The 25,734-nt window shown below is 42.0% G+C and overlaps 1 protein-coding gene across 1 annotated transcript in view; it reads left to right on the forward strand.

Moving 5' to 3' along the window:
- Positions 1-232: 232 nt before the first annotated feature.
- The window catches only part of cadm3 (cell adhesion molecule 3), a 436,972-nt gene continuing 411,470 nt past the window's right edge, over positions 233-25,734 (forward strand). The window contains exons 1-2 of the mRNA XM_060906020.1: positions 233-338; positions 14,914-15,082. Of these exons, the coding sequence (XP_060762003.1) occupies positions 14,977-15,082 (106 nt within the window). The 5' untranslated portion in view covers positions 233-338; positions 14,914-14,976. The remainder of the gene's footprint in view (positions 339-14,913; positions 15,083-25,734) is intronic.

Consider the following 25,734-nt stretch of genomic DNA (forward strand, 5'->3'; position numbering starts at 1 on the left):
ACACTCTGTATCTACGTATCTCTCTCTCCCTCTCTGAGGCAGTGTGCTTTGGCCCTGTTATCCGAATGGTACGGGCCAAATCGTATTAACCCCCACACCCCCTCCCTCTCGCGCCATACCCCTCCCCTCCCTAACTCCCTCCCAGCTTCTGTCTTCTTCCAGTCGGATCGTTTTTACTGCAGTAAACGGTAGCTGTTGGAGAGGGCAAAAAAAGGCGAGAAAACAGGAAAGAAATAAACCTGCTAAGGAAAGCGTGAGCCGGACCTTAACGTGAGCACCATCAGTGTGTAGAGATCTAGCACGCAGCGAACGGGGGTCTTCACGGGCACAGCAGCTGGGTGCGTATAGAAGCTGTTCTATTTTTCTGAATATACACATACGCGTTCACAACCTCACGCACACATATTACAGATATAGGATGAATAGATGTGTTATTTACGCTTGTTATCGGCGGCATCCTTCTGTTCAAATAACCGTCAGTGATTCACTATAGACGGAGTCCAAAACACTAGTGTTTTGGAATGCGTGTGCATCTTCAGTGTCATAATAATAATAATAATAATAATAATAATAATAATAATAATAATAAATAGAACACCTTAGCTGCTCGTAATTATGAAGTACGGGCGGAGGCTGTGTTGATAGGTACGTCTGATTATGCTTACTGTTCTAGGGCTGGTCGCCGCTGCCCTTCTCTGCTCTCTCTTCCCTCCCCTCCCTCCCCTCATTTCCGTTCGTCAGCTACCATCCGTCTTCCGTCTCTCTTTCAGCATCGGCTGAGCTCGCGCTGTGCGCACCTGCTTCTGTTTTGCGCGTGTCGGCGGGGCGCTCCCTGGAACCCATCCTCAGTACCAAGAAGCTGAGCGGGAGACTGAGAGTGTGAATATGGGAGACAGAGACTCAACATTTGAGTATGTTTCGGCTTACAGGAGACAGGGAGCCTATCCGATAGGTAGCTACTGGAGTAGATAGTGCAAACTCCAGTGCAAAGGTAGCCGCTGGGGCTTTACTGCTGAGTGTAAAACAAACTATCCGTTCCTCTTTCTGTGCAAGCTGTTCACGCATATAAGGAAAGGACAACAATAAACACCTGTCCCGCGGGCAACGCTATGGCTTAAGCTGAAACAGCGACGTTGAGGAATAAAAGAAGAAACGCCATTGCATGCACTAATGTGTGTTATGGCCCTTGTGTGAGCTGACAACAATATTGCGCGCGTGTGCCCAGGTCCCCCCCTCCATCGCTCTCTCTCTCTCTCTCTGTGTGAGAGAGACTGACTAGTCTCTGTCTTATGAAGCTACGCGGGGTGGATGCTGAGTGGATGCTCTTGGTTTAAAAGAGTGAATGCAGGAAGTCAGTCTTGTTTCTGGCCCAGACTGGCATTTCAGCAACAGCAAAATGGCATTTTTATTATTCGACAAATTTGTTTTGTTGGAGGTGGCACGGTGGTGTAGTGGTTAGCACTGTCGCCTCACAGCAAGAAGGTTTGAGCCCAGTGGCCGACAGGGGCCTTTCTGCGTGGGGTTTGAATGTTCTCCCCATGTCTGTGTTTCCTCTGGGTGCTCTGGTTTCCCCCACGGTCCAAAGGCATGCAGGTTAGGTTAATTGGCATACTGTAGATGTGAATTGTTGTTTGTCTGGATGTGTTAGCCCTGTGATGATTTGGTGACTTGTTCAGGGGCAGTGGCGGCTGGTAGTCTTTCAAACAGGGGAGGCTGGTCGGTTACGATATTTCCAGATTTTAAAAGAAAAAACACAAATTTTGCCCATACTCTTGCCTCTGATCTGGCTGATTGTTGGCAGGGTCACAAACCGTGAAATAACAGGTTCTTTTCGCCCATTAGCCTACTGTCCAATATACATGATGGTGGTGTTGGGGGGGTATATTTTAATATTTTATATTTTAAAATTGTGGCATGTTGTTTAAAAATTGATCATTATTGAAAGCAGCTCTTTGTCAGGAACCTCAGCAGTAACAGCAGAGTGTTCTGGAATAGGCACAAGCACTGACCTTGGGGAGCCAAACGTAGAGCTGGGTGCCACACATTTCATTCAATGACACTTTCCCTATATTTTACTTATTTTGACTGAGAAATGTTTTATTGACAATTTTGATAACCCTTCACTTTTAATCCAGGTCTGTAGTGTGAAATGTTCTCGACTGTGTTTTTGTTTAAAAATGTTTTCCAAATTGTAGCTGTGTTTAATTCATATCCAGAAAAATATATATTCCAATATAATATACTCAGCATAAACATTTTAAATAGATTCTATATTTTTGGTCCATCCATGACATATTACTAAAGTAGCCTATTTACTGTTGTTGATGTGGGTCACTTGCTGTTAGCCAATTCACTTTCTCGTACCAGGAGAGCTGAAAGGAACGAGTATTATTCCCTACCTTTTTCACCAAGTCAATTTGAGGCGTTGGTCTACCCTGCTCTTTAATTTAAATTTTTTCCTCGAAAGGAAGACTGGCAAATGGCTTCGCCAAAATTAAATCAACAATGCTTGGCATCTGTGCGCAGCTTTCTTGCTAGCTGACTAGCCCCCTCAAGTTCAAGTTCAGTCACTCAAATAAACAAAATTTCTGGAACTAAGATAGCAAACTTGACAACACTATATTTACACTTTATTTACAATGAAAATATATACAATTTAAAAAAGCTGGTAGAAACCGTATGTAATGAATGAAATCAAAATGTAAGCTGATCTCTTACAATACACCACAGCACTTGTGAATCCGCATGGGACTGAACTGAAATTCACCGCTGCCTGTCTATATTTGAAACGAGCTGTCAATCAAAGAAAATATCCGGCTGCTTTCACCAATCACCAGTCTCCTCGCGGAAAGCTTTGCCATGTCCCTCCCACTGTGAGGCTCGGAGTCCGTGGGCGGGCATTTTCGCAGTATTTGTCCAATAACCGTCTTGCATTTTGAGATTGAAAAGTGCATAGCTCCCAAATGCCATTGAAGTCCACTGAGGCTAGGCTGCATCGCGCTGTCACGAGGGGGAAAAACTCACGCGCACATTAGGCGAACTGGGGAAAGTTATAACGGAATGATTTCGCGCTGTAGTTGGGTTGAGCACATACATTTCTATGATTCTGGATCTGAAATAGCAATGTTATAAGGTTGGTTATAACATAAGCCTAGCGCAATTCATCCTACACGATGTTCGTCATTTTTAGAGGAGGCTGAGCCTCCCTCGTTGTCTTAGAGCAATCGCCCGTGTTCAGGGGGTACCCTGCCTCTTGCCTGTAGTTAGCTGGGATAGGCTCCAGCTTGCCCGCAACCCTGCACAGGATAAGCGGTTGCGGATAATGGATGGATGGATGTTTTGTTGGATCTCAAATTCACATTGTCGTTTATTTTAGTTAATGAAAGCACGACCAGCGCAGAGAAATAACAGTTGTGACAAGTTGCAACAATAGCAGACAACAGGGGCACAAATAATTTCTGATTCCTATGGCGAAGACACCTGGGGACATGTCTCCCAATATTGGAAACAGTTGCGTTTGTCCCACACACACACACACAAAAAAGACCCCGCAGGCGAGAAAAAAAATGTAAATTTGACACTTTTGCTTTGAAAGCACGACGCAGAGGGTAGCGTGTTTTGCCAGCAAATCAGACAGTTGTCCCATTTCACGCTATGTTTGAACATTCACCAATCACCAGATTCACCTTTCACTAAGGTAGAGTGAGGTTAGCTTTCACCAGCTTTGAATTTGAGGTCAGTAACTCGATTTTTAGATGCTTCAATTCCAGTTTGCTGCTACCCAACTCAGCGTAGACTATAGCCTAAAGACCTAAGTATACTTCAGCAGATGCTGAATTACCTTTTGACAAGGCACACCTGTTAATTGAAAACATTCCAGGTGACAACCTCATGAGGCTGGTTAAGATAATGTCAATAGTATACAAAGCTGTCATCAAGATAAATGGTGGCTGGTTTACAGTACTGTTCAAAAGTCTAGAAAAAAATGCATATTTCAAAACATCTCATATCATCTCTAGCCACTTTATCCTGTTCTACAGGGTCGCAGGCAAGCTGGAGCCTATCCCAGCTGACTACGGCGGGGTACACCCTGGACAAGTCGCCAGGTCATCACAGGACTGACACAGACAACCATTCACACTCACATTCACACCTACGGTCAATTTGGAGTCGTCAGTTAACCTAACCTGCATGTCTTTGGGGGAAACGGGAGCACCCGGAGGAAACCCACGCGGACAACATGCAAACTCCGCACAGAAAGGCCCTCGCCGGCCATGGGGCTCGAACTCGGACCTTCTTGCTGTGAGGCAACAGCGCTAACCACTACATCACCGTGCCGCCCCACATTTAAATTAAATTTGGAGCACCTATTTATTATGGCTTCATTGATGTACACACCAGATTCTCTCACTGTACCTTTTTAGGAACATATCATCTCTAGCCGCTTTATCCTGTTCTACAGGGTCGCAGGCAAGCTGGAGCCTATCCCAGCTGACTACGGGCGAAAGGCAGGGTACACCCTGGACAAGTCGCCAGGTCATCACAGGGCTGACACAGAGACACAGACAACCATTCACACTCACACCTACGGTCAATTTAGAGTCACCAGTTAACCTAACCTACATGTCTTTGGACTGTGGGGGAAACCCACACGGACACGGGGAGAACATGCAAACTCCGCACAGAAAGGCCCTCGCCGGCCACGGGGCTTGAACCCGGACCTTCTTGCTGTGAGACTACACCACCGTGCCGCCCTTTTTAGGAACATGTTAAGATATTTATAAAATGTTTATTTTTTACAGGATCTTTTCCACTTGTATCCTCCATGTATTCCCCCCCACCCCAGAGTCAACAGTTCAATATTCCAAAATTCTAAAAAGTTTCTAAAAGTTGTCTATAATGCATGTATAACAACAAAAGACCCCCCTGCTTCAACCCCTCTACCATGGCCACAGCCATACCTATGGCTTGTGCGACCATGCACCCGTCCTCACCCATATCCATTACCTCAACTCTGTCCTTGTCCTTTATTTATCTGCATCTGTATCTCTTCATCCTCTGACCCATCTGGAGGCAGCATATCTGGTTTAGGGCACATTATGTTGTTGTAGGGCTCAAGAACAAAGGTTCAAATGTGTTTGTAGAGATTCTATTGCCTATCTAGCAGAAGTCCAGGTGAAGGAATTGTAACTGGACGACCACCTGGATTATTTCTTTAGGTACAAAAACGTGATACAAGTGTTTCCTCTGGCCTGATCTGGATTGTACATCCGGAAAAAAAGAAGCTTTGAACTTTAGGAAACCAAAACAAAAGATATTAGGCCTATTTCATTAAATTTAGTCTAGTCGGTCATGTGCAGCTACTAGAGGTACTCTGCATGACAACCCATGCTTGTCAATTTAAAAATGAAAGGCTTGCCTGTGACTACACATTCATTACAGGTCAGTTCTTTCTCAAAGTCCTGGAATTGAATGTGTTTAAAACTTTTCGTCCTGGTTTATGGCTGCTTAATTTTTTTTTATGTGACTTCAGTGTTATGCATTGTCCACACAGTGCATATAAACAATGTAATGTTCGGCTTCTGTAAGACTTTGAAATGTATACTCATGAAATTTATGGTGATTCCCATTGTGTTTTTGATGCCCTCACAATAACTTCCAAAACACACTACAGAAGGATCATAGTAACTGCCCACAAGATATAAATACATGACTCATCTAAATTTTGAAGCTTTCTCCCACTTGACTTGATTGACATCACTGGCATTGGTGGCAATATTCACCACAGGCAGCATTTTCTATGACAAACTCAAATCGGTCTTTCATGTCAAAGTCATTGTCAAGTTCATCTTTGTTCTTATTGATATCAGTTATAATATCCTCTTCTCAGGGTTGTGCAAAGAAATCTGCAACTAAATCGCTCAACTGCTAACCATCATTGCAATTTAAGTATAAGAGCTTTTCGATTTCTCCCACCATGGTTCATAGAAGAAATGGGCTGTGTTGCGAACTGCACACGTGAAGGAGCAGCCAATCAGAAGCCTTCTTATAAAATCATACATAGCAACAAGATGATTGAATCCCATAAACTCCTCTTTGTTTACACAAAGAGGAGGAGTTTTTATACCATTTTATTAGTATATTTAAATTATATCAAAATGAATATTGAAACTATTGAGTAGAAAATCTCCACTGTATTTTGATAGACATTTAACAGTTATTCCACAAAATCGAGTTGTACATGAGCTGATAGGTGCCTTGTTGGCTATAAGCCATGTACAACGAGATTGAGTGGAATAACTTATTCTATCCACATTCACTGTATTGAGAAACTGAGCATTTTTATTTTTTGCAAATTCAATAACTTTATACAAAACGTCTGACAAGATCATTTCAGCTTAGAATGTAAACAAACCAGCAAAATGACATTAGCAATTTGTGAAAAATGCAATAATCATAATTCTTAAAATAAAAAAAAGATATGTTCTTAGCATCAGATTATTTTATTTCATATTTTGTTGCTTTTTTGTATTTTCTTCAGGGTTTTTTTGGCAGTTGGCAAACCAACTTTAAGGTGCATTACTGGACTGGAATGTGAAACAGGAGGTATTTGGGGGGGTAGAGAACTATATTCTTTTAGCCATTTCTGCTTCTTTTAAATACTTGTTAATAATTTCAGGTTTTGTTTTCGAGTCGAATTCTTATTTCGGCCTCAGGTGGTTGAGCAACATGCTCCGCCATTCCCCCCCACTCACGGTATATGAGCTGATTGGCTACTCTACTACTAGGCAATCAGAGTGCGCGCGCTTGCTCATATCCAATGACTGTAGATAGAATAATAAAAACTGTACAGAAGTCTTAGGCACCCTATTGTTTTCATACAAACTTTGTTAAAGGGTTCTATTTTATGACTTCTACATTATCGAGTCAGTACAAAAACAGAATTCCCAACATTCCTTTTCCAGCACAACATTAAATGCTACAGAAGAAAAACATGTTTGTATCTGAGCAGCATATTACATAAAAGACCACTTTTCAGATTAAATAAGAAAGCAAAGGCTGCTGGGTTTTGCTGCAAAATTAAGAAGCAAATGTGACAAAGTGTCCAGAAGAACTGTGCCTGGTTCTGCAAGATACTCAGTAAAACCTACAGCTCATTTCCTTATAAAACTGCACTAATTGTACCTGAGACTACTATTTGTTTTTAAAGCAAAAGGGTCATCTCACACCAAATATTGATTTTGTTTCATTTATTATGACTTACTGCTGTATATAATATTTAAATTGTTGAAACGTTTAATTTCATTATTTTTAAGCCATTTTTTGTCTACAGCATTTCTTTACGTGTCTCAGACTTTTGCAAAGCATTGTATATACACATAATTTACTAGAAAATGCGTATTTTTCATATGACCTACATCCCAGATAGCACATCTACGTTGGGCCACTGCTGGCTGTGCAGACGGTCCATCAGAGGCATGACCGTCGGGCCGATGTCAGCAAGCCGATAAAGGGGGGAAAAAAGGCAGATATTCACTTTAACTCAGCTAGCACACCTACGTCAGTCCACCATTGGCAGAGGTATGACCAGCAGGCCTTCGTCGGGCCGACGTCAGCAAGCCGATAAAGGAAAAAAGGGTGCAGATATTCACTTTAACTGATCTCACATTTTTTATTTTAAAGATTATTCAATTATAACAACAGGGTAGTATTGTAACTTGTATTTTCAGAATCTGCAGAATATTTTCAGAATCTGGTGACCCGCTAGTGACAATGAGTAGCAAACACATCTGGCTTGCGGGTGGCAGGACACGCGAGAGGAACGAGATCTCATTTTTCCCCTTTATCAGCTTGCCGACATCGGTCTGACAAAGACCCGCTGGTCATACTTCTGATGGACCGTCAGCACAGCCGACGGTGGACTGACATAGGTGTGCTATCTGGGATTCGGGACATGGAGAACCAAAATCATGACAAATGTGTTGATACAATAAAAAGAAAATTACACGTTGGCTTGAAGATATGAAGTTTGTCTTCTCATGTTGAAGCTTTTTTTTATACAAAATACATCACAGATCTGAATGAATTTAAATAATATTGGCTGGCTTTTTTGTGGTATAGCTAGGATGATATTGAACTCGTCTTCAGCTCCTTCAGTATCATGCTAGCTGAATGGAATATCTGATACCATAAAAAAAGGCCAGCCAATATTATAATACATACACATTTGATGCAACAATTATAGATTTTACAAAACATTAAGAACAGGGGTGCAACTTACCGATATCGAATGCCAATTCTGAGCGAATGTAATTCAATTTTCTGACTTTGTACATTGGATTGACAATGTTCTAACAATAAAAATGGTTCAAGTCCAAAAAGCCTGAACAACCCAACTTATATACAGGTAGACAGTTCAAGTTACTTTCGGTAGTAGTTAATTGTTACATTACAGTTGTTTCAAACAAATGGCTTGGCCGAGTGAAGTCGTCTTGTAAAAGTCTGTCACTTTTCCTCACCTCCAAGTAGAACTTTATATTTCCGCTATTGCTCTCTTTTCCAGTTTTTTGATGTCCGTTGGTATGTTTTTCTCCTGTAAATGTGTGAAGAATATCCAGTGAAGTTTTTGTAGCCTTTCTGGAGTTCAGCATGTCTCTCTTCAAATCTTACGCTTTTAATGAAGCAAACCTTGTTGCCATTTTTGTGAACAAGCTGTCACAGTCACTCGCTAGCATGGAAGTTTTACATCTCCAACGTGTGTCTTTTCCAGTTTTTCCATATATTTAATGCAGAAACTTAAATGCATGAAAAATATCCAGGGAAGTTTTGGTAGCCTTTCAGGTGTTCAGCATGTCTCTTTAAATCTTCAGCTTTTAATGAGGCAAACCTCGTTGCCATTTTTGTGAACAAACTGTCACTCACTAGCATGGAAGTTTTACATCTCCAATGTGTCTCCTTTCCAGTTTTTCGATGTCCGTTGGTATGTTTTTCTATTGTAAATATGCATGAAGAATATACATTGAAGTTTTGGTAGCCTTTCGGGTGTTCAGTGCATCTTTAATTTCAGTTTATTTATTGCTTAATCCGAGCACTGAATTAACCCCATCTTCTCGCTCTCCCAGCCAACAAAGAAATGTGCAAATGCGCAGCAGAAGTTGTCACTGGATTTTCACTTGAGCGCCGAAATGTTTCATCGTGTTGTCTTGACAACGTGCAATATTATAACAATATTGCATGCTCATTCTCCATTGGGGAGAGTGGCATAATACATGGAGGATAAGTGATATGATAATATTGCATGCCATCAGTAAACTCACTAGAAGGGAATAGAATACATGTTTATTTCATGGAAAAAGTGGCCCATATGTATAATAATTCCTGATATTTCATTCTGAAGACGTCACTCCCAGTGTTTTCCCACTGACTTGACGTGCGTTGTCAAAATGACAAACTGGTTCAAAATGAAAATTCTTAACTTGTCTATTTTTTGTGGATGTGTCTATATAATAAAAAACACTATTACATATGAAGTTTATCTTCAAGTGGTGAATATATTTCACAAGTGAGCGTAGCCGCCGTGTTTTATATACACACACTTGAAAGTTTGTGAACCCTTTTGAATTTTCTGTATTTCTGCATAAATGACCTAAAACATTTTCACACAACTCCTAAAAGTAGATACGTAAAGAGAACCCAGTTAAACAAATGCGACAAAAATATACTTGGTCATTTATTTATTGAGGAAAAGGATCCAATATTACATATCTGATTGGCAAAAGTATGTGAACCTCTAGGATTAGCGGTTAATTTGAAGGTGAAATTAGAGTCAGGTGTCTGGCATCCCATTGATTGAAATCAGGTGTGAGTGGGCACCCTGTTTTATTTAAAGAACAGGGATCTATCAAAGTCTGATCTTCACAACACATGTTTGTGGAAGTGTATCATGGCACAAACAAAGGAGAATTCTGAGGACCTCAGAAAAAGCATTATTGATGCTCATCAGGTTGGAAAAGGTTATAAAATAATCTCTAAAGTGTTTGGACTCCACCAATCCAGTCAGACAGGTTGTGTACAAATGGAGGAAATTCAAGACCATTGTTACCCTCCCCAGTAGTGGTAGACCAACAAAGATCACTCCAAGAGTAAGACGTGTAATAGTCAGCGAGGTCACAAAGGACCCCAGGGTAACTTCTAAGCAACTGAAGGCCTCTCTCACATTAGCCAATGTTAATGCTCATGAGTCCACCATCAGGAGAACACTGAACAACAATGGTGTGCATGGCAGGGTTGCCAGGAGAAAGCCACTGCTCTCCAAAAAGAACATTGCTGCTCATCTGCAGTTTGCTAAAGACCATGTGGACAAGCCAGAAGGCTATTGGAAAAACGTTTTGTGGATGGATGAGACCAAAATAGAACTTTGGTTTAAATGAGAGGTGTTATGTTTGGAGAAAGGAAAACACTACATTCCAGCATAAGGACCTTATCCCATCTGTGAAACATGGTGGTGGTAGTATCATGGTTTGGGCCTGTTTTGCTGCATCTGGGCCAGGACGGCTTACCATCATTGATGGAACAATGAATTCTGAATTATACCAGCGAATTCTAAAGGAAAATGTCAGGACATCTGTCCATGAACTGAATCTCAAGAGAAGGTGGGTCATGCAGCAAGACAACAACCCTAAGCACACAAGTCATTCTACCATAGAATGGTTAAAGAAGAATAAAGTTCATGTTTTGGAATGGCCAAGTCAAAGTCCTGACCTTAATCCAATCAAAAATGTTGTGGAAGGACCTGAAGCGAGCAGTTCATGTGAGGAAACCTACCAACATCCCAGAGTTGAAGCTGTTCTGTACAGAGGAATGGGCTAAAATTCCTCCAAGCCAGTGTGCAGGATTGATCAACAGTTACTGGAAACGTTTAGTTGCAGTTATTGCTGCACAAGGGGGGGTCACACCAGATACTGAAAGCAAAAGGTTCACATACTTTTGCCACTCACAGATATGTAATATTGGATCATTTTCCTCAATAAATGACTAAATATAATATTTTTGTCTCATTTGTTTAACTGGGTTCTCTTCATCTACTTTTAGGACTTGTGTGAAATCTGGTGATGTTTTAGGTCATATTTATGCAGAAATATAGACAATTCTACAGTCTCTGGATATGAGCAATTGCACACTCTACTACTAGGCTATTAGCTCATATAATGAGAGTATGTGAGTAGAGGAAAAACAAAATAGTGGAGCATGTTGCTCAACCAACCAAAGACGAAACTTAAAAAAAAAAATAATAATAATAATAATAAAAAAAAAATTCTTACCATTGAACACTATTTTTCAAGAATTGTTATAGCATTTTTTTTCCTCAAATTGCCACTGTGATTTGGTCGGTTTGTTTTCATTCTAAATGGAAATTATTTTGTCAGATGTTTTGCATAAAGTTTTCATTCATCAAATTTGAAAAAAAAAACCTCTGTTTCTCAAAATCCAGTGAATGTGGATATAATAAAACAGTTATTCCACTTAATCTCATTGTACTTGGCTTATAGCTGTCAGAGTGCAGGCACTTATCGATGTATATGCAGAGGAGAGTGGGGAAGAAGATTGTAGACAAAGCCAAATCGAGAGACTGGAAGCGAGGTCAGGAAATGAGCGAGGGTCAGGCAATTGGCAAACAACGTAGTAAAGATGAGACAAAGATCATAAATGAAGTAAGGCAAGCAAAGGTCAGAAAATTGAGCAGCAGACAGAAAATACAAGGCTTGGTATGGACTGGAAGAAACAGAACAATACTTCACATTGGAGTCATGTGAGAGAGTGGTTTAAGTAGGGGAAGAGCTAATTAGGGAGATGCGTGTCAGCTGTAATTAATACTCTGGTGACAGAGGGCGCTGTGGTTCATGGGGATTGTAGTTCTGAGTGTCCATGTTTGTAGTTTGTGTGTTCTCAGCAGACTTACTGACAGAACCTCCCCCCCGAGGAGCTCCCTCTGGGAGCTACAATCTTTTGAGGATGCCTCCTACCTCATGGTGCTGGTTTGTGTGGGTGTAGGGCATGGAGTTCTTGCCTGAGGAGAGGGTCTAGAATGTCCTTGGTGGAAACCCAGCTTTGTTCTTCAGGTCCATACCCTTCCCAATCTACCAGGTATTCGACTTGCCCTTTTTTGTGTCTAGAGTTGAGGATCTTATTTACCTGGTAGATGGGTTCCCCCTCTAAAAGGTGTTCTGGGTGTTCGTGAACTGGTGTGTTTTCAGCAAGCGGGCCCAGGATGACTGGTTTCAAGTTGGAGACATGGAACATGGGAGATAATCTGCTGTGAGGGGGGAGTTCCAAGCAGTAAGAAACTTCATTAATGCGATGCAGTACCTTGAATGGCCCAATGTAACATGGCTGGAGCTTTCTGCAGGTGTTGGGCTCTCTAAGATTTCTTGTGGCCACCCATACTCTGTCACCTGGGGCAATGTCTGGATTATCTCCTCTGTGTTTGTCCGCATATTCTTTATACTTGGCATTGATTGTTTCAAGACATTGGTGAACCTCTTCCTATACTGTTTGGCTGCGTGTGAACCAATCCTCCACAGCCTGTACCTGGCTTGGTGCATCATCCCACGGGAACAAGGGTGGTTGACAGCCGAGTATGCACTGAAACGGTGTTAACTGTTCTCAGGAAGCAGCTGATTTCCTGGTTGGCTCTCTCAACTTGGCCATTAGATTGAGGATGGTAGCCAGATGTAAGGCTCACTGATACCCTTAACTTCTCCATGAATCAGGTCCAGAAGCGAGAGATGAATTGAGAGCCCCATCACTGACTATATCCTCTGGGATACCATAATATCTAAATGCATACTGGAAGGAGTTGTTCAACTGTTTGGGATGCCAGGTAAGGGGATGAGCTTAAGAGCTTTTGAGAAGCGGTCAATGGTTACCATAATGGTAGTGTTTCCTTCTGAGGGAGGGAGGTCAGTGATGAAGTCAATGGCTATATGGGACCAGGGTCTCTGAGTAATAGGGAAGGGGCACAATTTGCCGGCGGGAGGAGTTCTAGGAACCTTTGCCTGTGCACAAGTTGAGCAAGATGCAATGAACTGTTTAATTTCAGTAAGCATGTTTTCCCACCAATACTTATTCTTCAGCATTTGATGAGTGCGTTGACTGTTAGGATGAACTGTGGCAGGTGATGAGTGGGCCCATGTGATTAGTCGACCTTGAAACTGCTTGGGCACATAGAGTAGACCAGGTGGGAGGTTATTAGGAAGAGCTTGCGGTTGAGAATTCCTTATCTCTCTGTCTAAGTCCCAGGTGATGGACTATACAGAACATTGAGATGGGAGAATGGGGTGGTTGACAGAATAATCTTGGTGCAAAACTTCAAGATAAGGCGTCGGCCTTGGTGTTCTTGGAACCAGGGTGGAATGAAATGGTGAAATTGAACCTCGTGAAGAATAGTGCCCACCTGACCTGGTGAGGTTTTAGCCTCTTGGCTTTCTTGAGGTATTCAAGATTCTTGTAGTCAGTGAGAATAACAAAAGGGTGAGTGGCCCCTTCGAGCCAATGCCACCAGTCTTCAAGGGCTAGCTTAATGGCGAGCAGTTTTCTGTTACAGACATCGTAGTTCCTCTCTGCAGAAGAGAGTTTATCGAGAAGAAAGCTATGTTTATGTAGTTTCTGTTTCTCACCAAAACGCTGAGACAGAATCGTCCCTACTCCCATGTCGGATGCCTCTACTTCTAAGGTAAAAGGTCTAGTGGGATCTGGATGCTGGAGGACTGGAGCAGAGGTGAAGGCCTGCTTGAGACGTTGAAATGCTTCATCGGCCTTGGGGTTCCATTGGAGGTGCTTTGGTCCCTTCTTCAGCAAGGTCATTAAGGGGGCGGCTATAGTACTGAAGCCCCTAATGAACCGATGATAGAAGTTCGCGAACCCCTAGGTGTGGGCCAGGACGTAACCGCGGAGACCTTAGAGGTGTCCATGCTAACTCCTTCGGCACTAATAATATATCCTAGGAAGGAGATATGAACTTGATGAAACTCGCATTTCTTGGCTTTGACGTAGAGGTGATTCTCTAGCAGGCATTTAAGAACCGCTCTGATGTGTTTCTGGTGACTTTCTTCATCTGGGGAGTAGATCAGAATGTTATCAATGTATGTGATGGCATATGTTAGGTATGCCCAGTGTCACCTGATGAGTAAGAATAGTATACATTTTGCGCTGAGTGCAAGCAGGGACTCCGGCAAAACTACTGTAACTATGACAGCATAACTGAAAGGGGAGAGCCAGAAGGTAACACAGGCATGAGGGTGTCCCGGGATATAAAGCAGCCAGTCACTAAGTGAGCAAGTGAGTGGGGGGCTGACAGCGTCCAGACATACCAGTTTACCAAAACACTCTATGCCTGAGGACCCTCCAGATCTACTCCTTTATCTAATAAAATTAACAAAAAGCTTGACAAAACAGATATGTTTTCAGCCTAGACTTAAATGCTGAGACTGTGTCTGAGTCCCAAACACTACTTGGAAGGCTGTTCCATAACCGTGGGGCTTTGTAAGAAAAGGCTTTGCCCCTAATGTAACCTTCACTATATGAGGTACCAGCAGATAGCCTGCACGTTTTGATCTCAATTTAAATTGCTTGACTTTTTTTTCCCCTCTGAGAAGAAACAGTTTAGAGTGTGATCAATTATATGACATATTAACTAATAAAAACACAACTCTTCAGAATCACAACTCTCTCTGTCAATGTCTTTGATCACTGCATCACCTCACACACAGTGAGTGATAGATCAGTGCAATCTCTGAGGCAGTGCACTACTATGTCAGAATGTGTGTGTATGTAAGAATGCACCAACAACTAACCAGCAGGATGAATTCTCTAAATAGTGTTTGGTTATGTGTGTTCCCTGTTCTGTCTGTATAGGTAGACTTTCAGTGAGCATTGCATCTTCAGGTTTTACAAGGTTTCAGCATAACGGACAGACGGATGAGAGAATTTTTGCAAGCGAATATGGCATTTTCGTCATTCCCACTGTCAACACTCATTGCCCTGGTGCTTCTTGTGGCATCCATTCAGAGCAACTCTATGTATGGTAAGAAAGTATTCATATTCTTCTTTCTGCCCCCTCTTTCATGTTTTATTGTTCATTGAATACAAAAGATTTATTAAGCTGTTAATAAGCATGCTGGACTTGAAGCAGGTGTATGCCAATTGCTCTGTTGATTTCTTTGTTAATGTCTGCATTTTATGGTAGTTTTTCCCTTTTATGTGACCGTCATTTTCAGGCTTGACATCCATGACACTGCACTTAGCTTATTGTAGGTTGTAGACTGACTTGAGTAAATATGAAATATGCTTAGCGGTGGACTAAACAATGGTCTCATTTCTGGACCACCCAAATAATGGTCTCATTTCTTCAGTGTTTCCAGGCACTCACTTCAGCACAGTCCTGATTATCTCTAGATTTGCTGACTCTGATCAAGAAAGCACACCTTTAGTGTCAAAAGATCACACTTTAATGAATCAAAGGCTACGTTCACACTGCAGGCTGAAGTGACTCAAATCCGATCTTTTCGCCCATATGTGACCTGTATCCAATCTTTTATTGACAGTATGAACGACATAGATCCGATTTTTTCAAATCCGACCCAGGCCGTTTGGATATGTGGTCCTAATTCCGATTCCTATCCACTCTTTTCATATGCGACTTCAGTCTGAACTGCCAGGTCGCATTCATCCGACTTACACGCCATCAACAAGCCACAAACGTCTGCGCTGAAGTAGGCGGCGGGTCTCTCAAAAAAAGTTACAACAACATGGCGCATAATCACAGGCGCAGATAGAGGGTGGGACTTGTCCCACCCAGATTTAAATTCACCTCGCTCGGTCCCCCCCACTTATAGGGAGGAAAAACCGTCTATGCTGTCTTTCTTTGCATAAGGCAAACCTCACGGAAAAATCAAAAGACTAATTACCATTCGGTTTATTGAGGTGCACAGCAGTATATACATAGTTGCAACAATTCACATAAAACAAAACAAAGACTGATATTCGGTTGGTTGAGCTGCGCAGTCTGCACAGGTTGCGAGCTCGAGCTTGGTTGCTATGGTAACCCACAACAAGTTTGACAGGCATATCGGGGTTGGGGTTGGTTTGCTGGCAGCTTTGTCCCCCCCAGTTTTTTGTCCTCCCCAGTTCAAAAAACGTATCTGCGCCCCTGCGCATGACATCAATGCGAGGGACGCTTCGGGCTGTGAAGGTTCTGAATCTTCTCAATGGAAGGACGCAGAGGTTAGGGAGCTGATTTCCAATTGGGGGGATACAGCTATTCAAGCTAGATTGGATGGGTCATACCGCAACCGGGCGGTTTTACTTCCGTAAACACTGGCCATGCTCACTGCGTGTGACGTCGTTGTATCCTGCAATGCGCATGCGGAACACTTTTAGGTCGCTTTTCGTTCATACTGAGGATCACATACAAGTCGCATATATTTGTTAATGTGAACGACCTCACAAAAAAATCGGATTTCACAAAAAAATCGGAATTGAGCATTAAGCCTTGCAGTGTGAACGTAGCGTAAGACACCGAAAACCCATGAACATTACTCCCAGTCTCCTTTTAATGTTTATCAAATTAACTTGTATAATGCAACATGTTGTTTAGGACCAGCATTCACCATGGGTGTTGTCTCTTCCACACTACACTGAAATTGAGGAGATGCTCAGGGCACCATTCACACACAGTCACACACTCAAATCATACCTATAGGCAATTTACTGTAGCCAATCCACCTATGTCCATGTTTTTGTAGAGTGGGAGAAAACCGGAGAATGCAAAGAAAACCAACACAAACACAGGGAGAACATGTGAAACAGACTGTGACCTGAGCTCAGGATCAGTATCCTTGAGCTGTGAGGCAGCTGTGCTCTTCTTTCTGCCTTCTAGTTTTAACCTGTGGAGACAATCTAACAATACATGCAATTTCTTCATCTGCTGTTCCAGGTGATTTTTGTAAACTCAATGTAGGTATGGCTTTGAAATTTGTGGTCAACTGGTTCACTGCACCCATGTTTAGTATTTTCAATGATTTCAAAAGCTACTAGAATATTAAAAATGCTGGAAGCATCTTACATTTTGACCGTGTGATTTGCCATGGTTTTATAATAATAATTTGTCACTTCACTCTCAAGCAAGCTTTACGTTTGTCAGGATATTGCTGAGCAAATAAAGATCACACCTCTATTTCACACTGTTCTTTTACTACATGAAATCCCAATAGAGGTCTTTCAAGCATCAACTGACTCACCTGAAAGAGGATTTGGACTGTGGATTAGAGCTCATTGTTCCCTGGGAGATTTGGTGTTGCTTCCAGTCACTGAGTAAATGGCATAGTATCTCCATGGATGGTGAGGATCTCCAAGCTTGCTTCCACAATAGTGCTGAAGAGTCAGTGATTTGATGCTGTGTTTTGGCAAATATAAATCCTCTCATATTTGGTAGGAGAATGCTCACATGTAAAGCAGTACTTATTTTATGGGCCCTTTAATTCATGTATTTCAATGTGGCATGTATTATAATTTAGCAGGAGGATGCTGATATCATGTGGGCATTTTCTGGCTGTGCATGCATCTGCCCAGATACAAAGAATTGTTTCTTTGTTAGTCTGGACCAAATAAATTTGAGGCTGGGCCTGTTCATACTGCCCACTGCTTGGTAGTCTTATTCACCACAGGCAAAATAGTTAATATAGCAGTCACACCCTTGCTGAACAAAGCTGAACACATTTGTTGTTTCCACCTGTCAGTGGGTATGGGTGTGTACTGGCATTCTCACTGCTCTTTCATGTTTGGCTTGCTGGAGAGAGGTTGATTTTTATTTGAGTAATTAACCTTCATATGTTTTTAATTGGAGATGCCTGTGTGTCTCATTTAACTGTTCCCTGACCTGTATTCTTATTTCTGAAGCCTTTATTATTGTTCATTGTCCTCTGAGCAATTTGAACTCTTTGCACACATTATTATATACTGTATAATAAGCCTCAACCTGCTATATTGGGAAACATGTAGCAGGTGACTGTCCCAGGGTGAACAGAACTTTCTGCTTAAGCCTTATGACATGATATAGAAGCTTCTATGGGTCCTTTCTGTGTCTCTTAATCTCCTGGAGGAGTTCTAGTAATGTTCATATTGTTGAGCCCTTTAGTGCATTTGCAGTTAAATGAAAACCTCAGTGTTTTTCAGTCTAATCTCTGTGCTCCAAATGTAGCATATGTGTGATTATCACTGACAATAATTTCAACACATTTCCTTATAGTGAGGGAAAACAGTTTACTTGTTGTTTCAGGTACAGTTATATTGAGATCAATATACGAATTCTAATGGCAACTATTGGCCCTTTTCCACTACCCTTTTTCAGCTCACTTCAGCTCGCTTCAGCTCACTTCAGCCCGACACGGCTCGCGTTTCGACTACCAAAAACCAGCACGACTCAGCTCGTTTCAGCCCTGCTTAGCCCCTAAAACTCGCACCGTTTTGGAGTGGGGCTGAAGCGAGCCAAGCCGTGCCGAGTGAGGTTGGGGGCGTGAGCAGACACTCCCCTGTGCACTGATTGGTGAGGAGGAGTGTCCTCACATGCCCACACACGCCCCGCGAGCGCGCTGGGGTCTGTAAACACCGCAAACCCGGAAGAAGAAGAATTACGAATTACGAGAATTTCTGAAGCCTTATGCGCCTCGCCTCATCTATACGCTCTTGCCAGTATCTGTCCGCGTTGTCGGTGACAACAAGCCACAGCACCAAGACCAGCAACACTAACGACTCCATGTCCTCCATGTTTATTGTTTACTATTCGGGTCGTGAGACTACCGCTTAAAAGCTCACTGAATCAGTGACATACAGAGCATCGTGGACAAGTTCGCGGAGCGCAAGGCTCGTCGTATGCCCTTCAAATAATGCGCGCAGTAGGCTATTGATGTTTTATTATGAGCCATGTACAGTATGTCGCCTAATGTTTTTTTGTTTCTGAGTTACATGTTCGTTTGAAGGACTTAATGTACAAAATAACATAGTTGCACCCCGTAGTGTTGAAATTGGTAAACACAGTGCATTCAGTGAGGTTTGCACCGCCCTCCTTTTATTTCTGACTCTTCCTGTCACCGTTGCAACCTCTGAGCGCTCATTCGTATGCCCTTCAAATAATGTGCGCAGTATAGGCTATTGATGTTTTATTATGAGCCATGTACAGTATCCTAATGTTTTTTGTTTCTGAGTTACATGTTCGTTTGAAGGACTTGATGTACTAAATAACATAGTTGCACCCGGTAGTGTTGAAATTGGTAAACACCGCAGTTGCGGACATTTTGTAGCCTAAAATGATGTTATGATAAGCTTTAATAAAGGGCCCGGTCATTTGCCCCGCCCCCGGCCCGGCTCTGACTTGTTCCGCCACTGTCACTGATGTCACTGTTTGCGCTGCTTAACGACATCACGTGACGTCCACCCACTTTCGCTAACTCCACCCAATGTGTCCACCCACTTCCAGCCAGCACGGTTCAGCGCGGTTGTAGTCGAAATGCAACTCCAACAGCCCCGCTCAGCCCGACTCAGCTCGACTCGGCACGGCACGGCTCAGCCGCGTTTGTAGTGGAAAAGCGGCATATTTGTACCAGAACTAATTTAGGGGTTTCATGACGTATTAGTACCCTCCAAAAGTTTTAGAACAGGAAGGCCAATTCTTTTGGTTTTACTATACACTGAAGATATTTGGGTTTGAGATCAAAAGATGCTTATGAGACTACAGTTTTCAGTTCTTGATATTTACATCAAGATGTGTTAAACAACATAGAACATAGCATCTTTGGTGGTACACTACCCAGTTTTTAGATGAGCAAATGTATAAGAACAGATAGACTTAAAGTACATAACTCTTAATATTTGGTTGCATATCCCTCATTTGCAATGACTGCATCAAGCAGACGACCCACTGACATCACCAAACTGCTGCATTCTTCTTTTGTGATGCTTTTCCAGGCTTGTACCATAGTTTCTTTCAGTTGTTGTTTGTTGTGGGGGGTTTCTCCCTTCAGTATCCTCTTCAGGACATGAAATGCATGCTCAATTGGGTTAAGTTCTGGTGACTGACTTGGCCAGATAAAACCCTTCAACTTTTCCCACTGATGAAGTCCTTTGTTGTGTTGGCAGTGTGTTGTGGGTCATTGTCTCGCTACATGATGTTCTTCCTAAGTAGATTGGATGCACTTCTCTGTAAATTGGCAGACAGAATGTTTCAGTAAACTTATGAATTTATTCTGTTGCTACTATCATGAGTTACATCATCAATAAAGATTAGTGAGCTTGTTCCAGGAGCAGTCATGCAAGCCCAATCCATGGCACTATCTCCCCTGTGCTTGTATATGGATCATAAGCAGATCCTTTCAATCTCAAAACTTTGTCCTTTCCATCATTTTGGTAGATGTTAATCTTGATTCCAGAGCATTTGGTGCTCATCTCTCTATTACTTTGCAAATCCAGTCTGGCCTTCCAGTTCTTACTACTGATGAGTGGTTTGCATCTTGTGTTATGACTTCTATTTTATTTCTGTTTCTACCCTCGAAGTCTTCTTCGAAAAGGTGGATTGTGACACTTTCACCCCTCCCCTGTGGAGGTTGTTCATGAGGTGACTGATTATTGTTTTTGGGTTTTTCTTCACAGCTCTCACAATGTTTGTCATCAACTGCTATTGTTTTCCTTGGTTGACCTGTTCCATGTCTGGCTGTTAGTATGTCAGTGGTTTCTTTCTTTTTCAGCACATTCCAAATGTTCTGTTGGATATGCTCAATGCTTATGAAATGGCTGTGATTGAGTTTCCCTTTCTTCTCAACTTCAAAATGGAATGCTTTTCTACCATAGACTCTGGCCCTCTGGTTTTCACGTTGGTGTATCATTTTTAACAACAACTGCAATCTTCACAGGCAAAACCCAGGGCTCAAGAGTAGATAGTCAGAGCTATTGACTGATTGTTTAAACAACCTAACAGGGCACACTTGGTCAATAAGAAACACCTGTCAGGCACATGTTCCGATATTTTTGATCACTTGAAAAATGGGTGGGTTCAAACAGAAGGTGCCATGTTCTAAGGCCCAATCCCAATTCTAATTTCTACCCCTCCCCCTTCCCCTCCCCCTTGGCCCTTCCCCTTGAAACTGAGCTACAAGGGATAGGGCTTGAAATTCAACCCTTACGTATTGGGATAGCCCTTCAACGATCGCATACGTCATCGCGTACCTCCGTCAGCGTTTATGTTAGCAAAACGCGACCAAATGCGTCATTGGCTGCGACCAGCCGCTACAGTCAGAGCCAGAGGCAGAACCAGAAATCTCTGCTGGCAGGGTGTGATTTGTTAACTAACACCACTGAATGGGATATCTTTGGCGCTTCGTGCACCACATCTGACAGAATGAGGTGTCAGAACACTCATGTAAACAATAAAAGCGAGAATAACAGAACAAAACGTACGCAGTCAAGCAACCGAAAACAATACTCACTCCCAAAGCTTTTTAGCAGCAGCTTGGATTTCAGAAATCGCTGCTCATTCTCAGCTCGAAAGCGAATCAAGCGGCGTGTTTCCTCTGGATAACAACTTAAAACACGTAAATAATGGAGAAAATACATTTATGACAATCTTTCGCCGCGGGAACCGCCATCTTTCTGAAATCCGCATGAAATCTCGCTGAAATCCGCATGGCATTGTGGGAAATCACTCAAACCCCTTCGTTCGGAGTCAGCTCCAGGAAAATCTCCGTTTGGAGGGGTACAGAAGCCCTACCCCTTCCCCTACCCCTCCGCGTTAACTGGGATTGGGATACCCCTACCCCTTCACGTGAACGCGCAAAATGGAGGGGAAGGGCCAAGGGGTTGGTCCAAGGGGTGAAATGGGATTCGGCCTAAGTTGTTTATCAGGGTTCCCCCTGGGTTCTGAAAAATATTCTCCACTTTTTTCCCTTGAAAAATAAGGTCAAAGAAGTATTCTTCATTTTTTCTTAGTCTGTATTTTTTTCTTAGTTACTAACTTATCAAAGTGGACTCAATACAGGTTTATACCAACCAAACTGGCACAATTCAAATATTTGTATAGATACAGCTAAGCCTCTTAATTACATATAAAATTTGGGCTCCACTCTAGCATCTAAGAAAGACCTGATTTTGGGTGCCTGGTGTACCATCAAGCTAAAATAAACCTCTTTAGTTTGAGTTTATTTCAGGTTATTTTAGCATAGAATTATTCAAAAGAGGTATTAGGACTCCCCTTAGCCTTTATTTCAACACAAAACTTGATTTACAATTGAACAAAGTCAGGAAGAGTCTTGGAACAAACAACACTGAAGGAATCCGATTTTCCTGTCAGTTTACGAACCGAATACAGAATGACCCAGCATTTTACATCGTACGTTAGTTAGCCACAGGGCCGTTTCTGTTCTAGCTATTGAACGGATGGGGGGCTCAGTTCAGTTTTCCTGAGGCTTGTATTTTTTTAAGGGAGATTATCATCCCTTAGTTGGCGAGGTTACATCTGACTTTACAAGGTAATATTATCACCCACACACATTCAAAGGTTATGCCATCCTTATTACTGATTTTTACACTGCTCTTTAAAATTTATGTCATTCACTTCAGTTTCTGTTTCCTTATCAAGTTATTATCAACACTCATAATGTCTCAGGAAACTGAAGCACGTGTCAACTGACTTAATGTCACTAGTAAAATTAATCATCAGTTTAATAAAAATATTTCTCACTCACATATCTCTCTTTTAGGACCACAAAGAGAAATTCTAATCTACATTATTATATTACAACATTCAAAATCCTAGATGACATCCAAGTCAGTTGTTTTTTATTAATCTCTTACTTTTTTGAGGGCGAAAATACCCAGGGGCTATAGCCCCGAAACGTAGCTTCCTTAGGTCGCTTGCCAGCTGACAGCACTTTCACTTTGGCGTTTTTTTTTTAAATCGACCGTCTGATGTGCTTGGGGATGGTCGGGGCTCTGAGTGTGCCTCCTCTGTGGCTGTTTCGGCCCTTAAAACATCTTCAGTGCTTGAAAAAGCCCAAAAAACTTCCTCAGCTTAGACTGTGCCATTGTTTGGTTCACGCAGAGATAATTACACCACCACACCAAGCCGATTAAGACACACTGCGATTGGTCAAAAGCTTCGCGCTCATTTGGTCATTATGTGTTGTAGATTTTTATTGGTCACAAGCACGTGCTCATTGTTTACACCCTGGCTTCCCACTGTCTCTTCACTGCAGTTGGATTTCAGCAGAACGGAGGGATTTGTGGAGAGATTTCTAGAAAAGATGACTTATGATAATGACATACATTCGACACTGTGACGACTGCTAGTAATTTTCTCTTCGTCACTGATGGATTATGTTCGTCAGTGACGAGTGTGACTAGTGCCAGCAGGAACCCTGTTTATGACACCTAGATATATGTCAGGGAATGAAAAGCTGAAATTCTGATTTACCATCTCATATTCTTTTTATCTAAAACCCAAGTATCTTCAATGTATAGCAAAACCAAAAAGAATTGGATTTTCTGTTCCAATACTTTCATAGGGGACTGTACAATCCCAATTTAGCCCATTCTGGGGGGCGTGAACAAGTGGGTATGGATCTGATAGTCAGGTGTACACATACTTTTGGCTATATATTGTATGTATGCAAGGCACTCTGTAGATGGTATTTAAAGGCCCGGTCCCACTGCACTTACGGATGCAAAGAAGATGTAAAACGTAAAAAAATCTTTGCCATCCGTTGGAAAACGCTATGCATCCGTTGTGTACTCATTGCATACGTGCTTCATACGCTCTATCCATCGAGCATCCGTCCACTGTGATTTCATCCGCGCAAAAAGTTTTGAGCTGCACAAAACTTTTAGAACGGATGAACTTTCCGCCGTGTACGATGTAAATCCGCGACATATACGAGCAACAAACGTTCTATGTCCGTTATCATCCGTTAAACGTCTGCTGTATCCTCTCTGCATCCTCTGGGCATCCTCGCAACTCACATCCGCTGCAGCTGAAAACGGAAAGAGGGAGGAAAGATAAGGTACATGAAACGTCTATTCATCGTTAGTAGCACGGAAATAGAAAGGATGTAAGCGTATGCATCTCGTATATAAAGTATTCAAAACGGACAAAGCGTTTATATCTGGGATGTATCTCGTATATTTAGGATGTCTGGAGTATGTCTAGAGTATGTAGAAGGACACCTAGCGCAGTGAATAGTCTGCATCCGATATACATCCGCGCAACATCCCCTTTGTTTCCGTTAGGCGTACGTGATGCAGCCCCTTCACCCGCTATGCATCCGCTCTTTCTGCTATGCGTCCGCTTCTCAGTTATCACCGGTAACCCCTTCGGAGCTGTCATCCACTTCCATCCGCTTTCATCCGCTAGGCTTCCTATGAACATGCGTTTAACATCCCCGCTATATACTACCCACGTCCGTTCTTTTCCGTTCTGTTTTCGCCAATTTTGTCCATTTCTGGAGCGGATGAAAACGGATAGAGCCACCCCCGAAATTTTGCTCGTCCGCTGTGTCCTTTTTGCATACGTTTTGTGTCCATCGGCCAGTGGGACCGGGCCTTAAGGATTAGATATGCTGAACATATGCTGGAATCTGCATAACATGTCATTAACATGTCCTTGAAATTGCCTGCTTTGGTTATTTTCAGGATGCCTTCAGTCATATACTACTCAAAAAAGAGATAGTATATAGCATTAGCCTTCATTCTTTGACAGCATGACAGAGCTTTCCTATTAATCAACTGGTCATCAGTATGAAATGGTTGAGAAAGAGCTGGGGAGAAACTGAATTCTTGAGTGTTAACAGTTCCTTTGCTATGGGCAAATATCCTGACAAAATTCTCAGAAGATTTGGTCATGGGAGATGTATGTAGATGTGAAGTGCTTGTGGCCATGAAAAGAAGTGGTCTGAGTGTTTTCACAGCGCATTTGACTATCTGTCATTAGGGTCTTGAATTAGGAAGCATATCTCTCACAAGATAATATTATGTGCATCTTGATACATGATAATTAATCTAATAATAAAACAGCCAGTGATTCAGTTCAATATTAAAAAGCTTCAGTATGCTTGCAATGTGATGGCTTTGGTCATTGTGGTGTGGGGTTAATTTTTATACACCCTCTATGAGCAGTTTAATCATTATTTCGATTGTGTTATTACTCTGAGATTTATGATTCCTGATAAACTAAAACAACCTTTCTGACTTATGAGCACACACATATATACACACACACATTATATATTAGGCATAACAATCTTAACATCTTTGTGAAATGTTTTCATTTTTGAGAAAATTAGTCTGTGTGTAGCCAGCCATTGCAAATGTCAGGGATGAATGACAACATTTCAATACTGGAGTTAGTATGGTTATGGCTCATAAATGTGAAACCATTATTTAAGATGGCTTTTTTAGACATATATATTCAACTATAGTGATGTTTTTTTTTTTTATTCCCATTTAAGCAATTGAAATCACAGATGCCATTTTTACAATCCCTCTTCCAAGCACGGGCGATTGCTCTAAGACAACGAGGGAGGCTCAGCCTCCTCTAAAAATGACGAACATCGTGTAGGATGAATTGCGCTAGGCTTATGTTATAGCCGACCTTATAACATTGCTATTTCAGATCCAGAATCATAGAAATGTATGTGC

This window comes from Neoarius graeffei, chromosome 23 (genome assembly GCF_027579695.1).
Source record: "Neoarius graeffei isolate fNeoGra1 chromosome 23, fNeoGra1.pri, whole genome shotgun sequence".
Taxonomy (NCBI): Eukaryota; Metazoa; Chordata; class Actinopteri; order Siluriformes; family Ariidae; genus Neoarius; species Neoarius graeffei.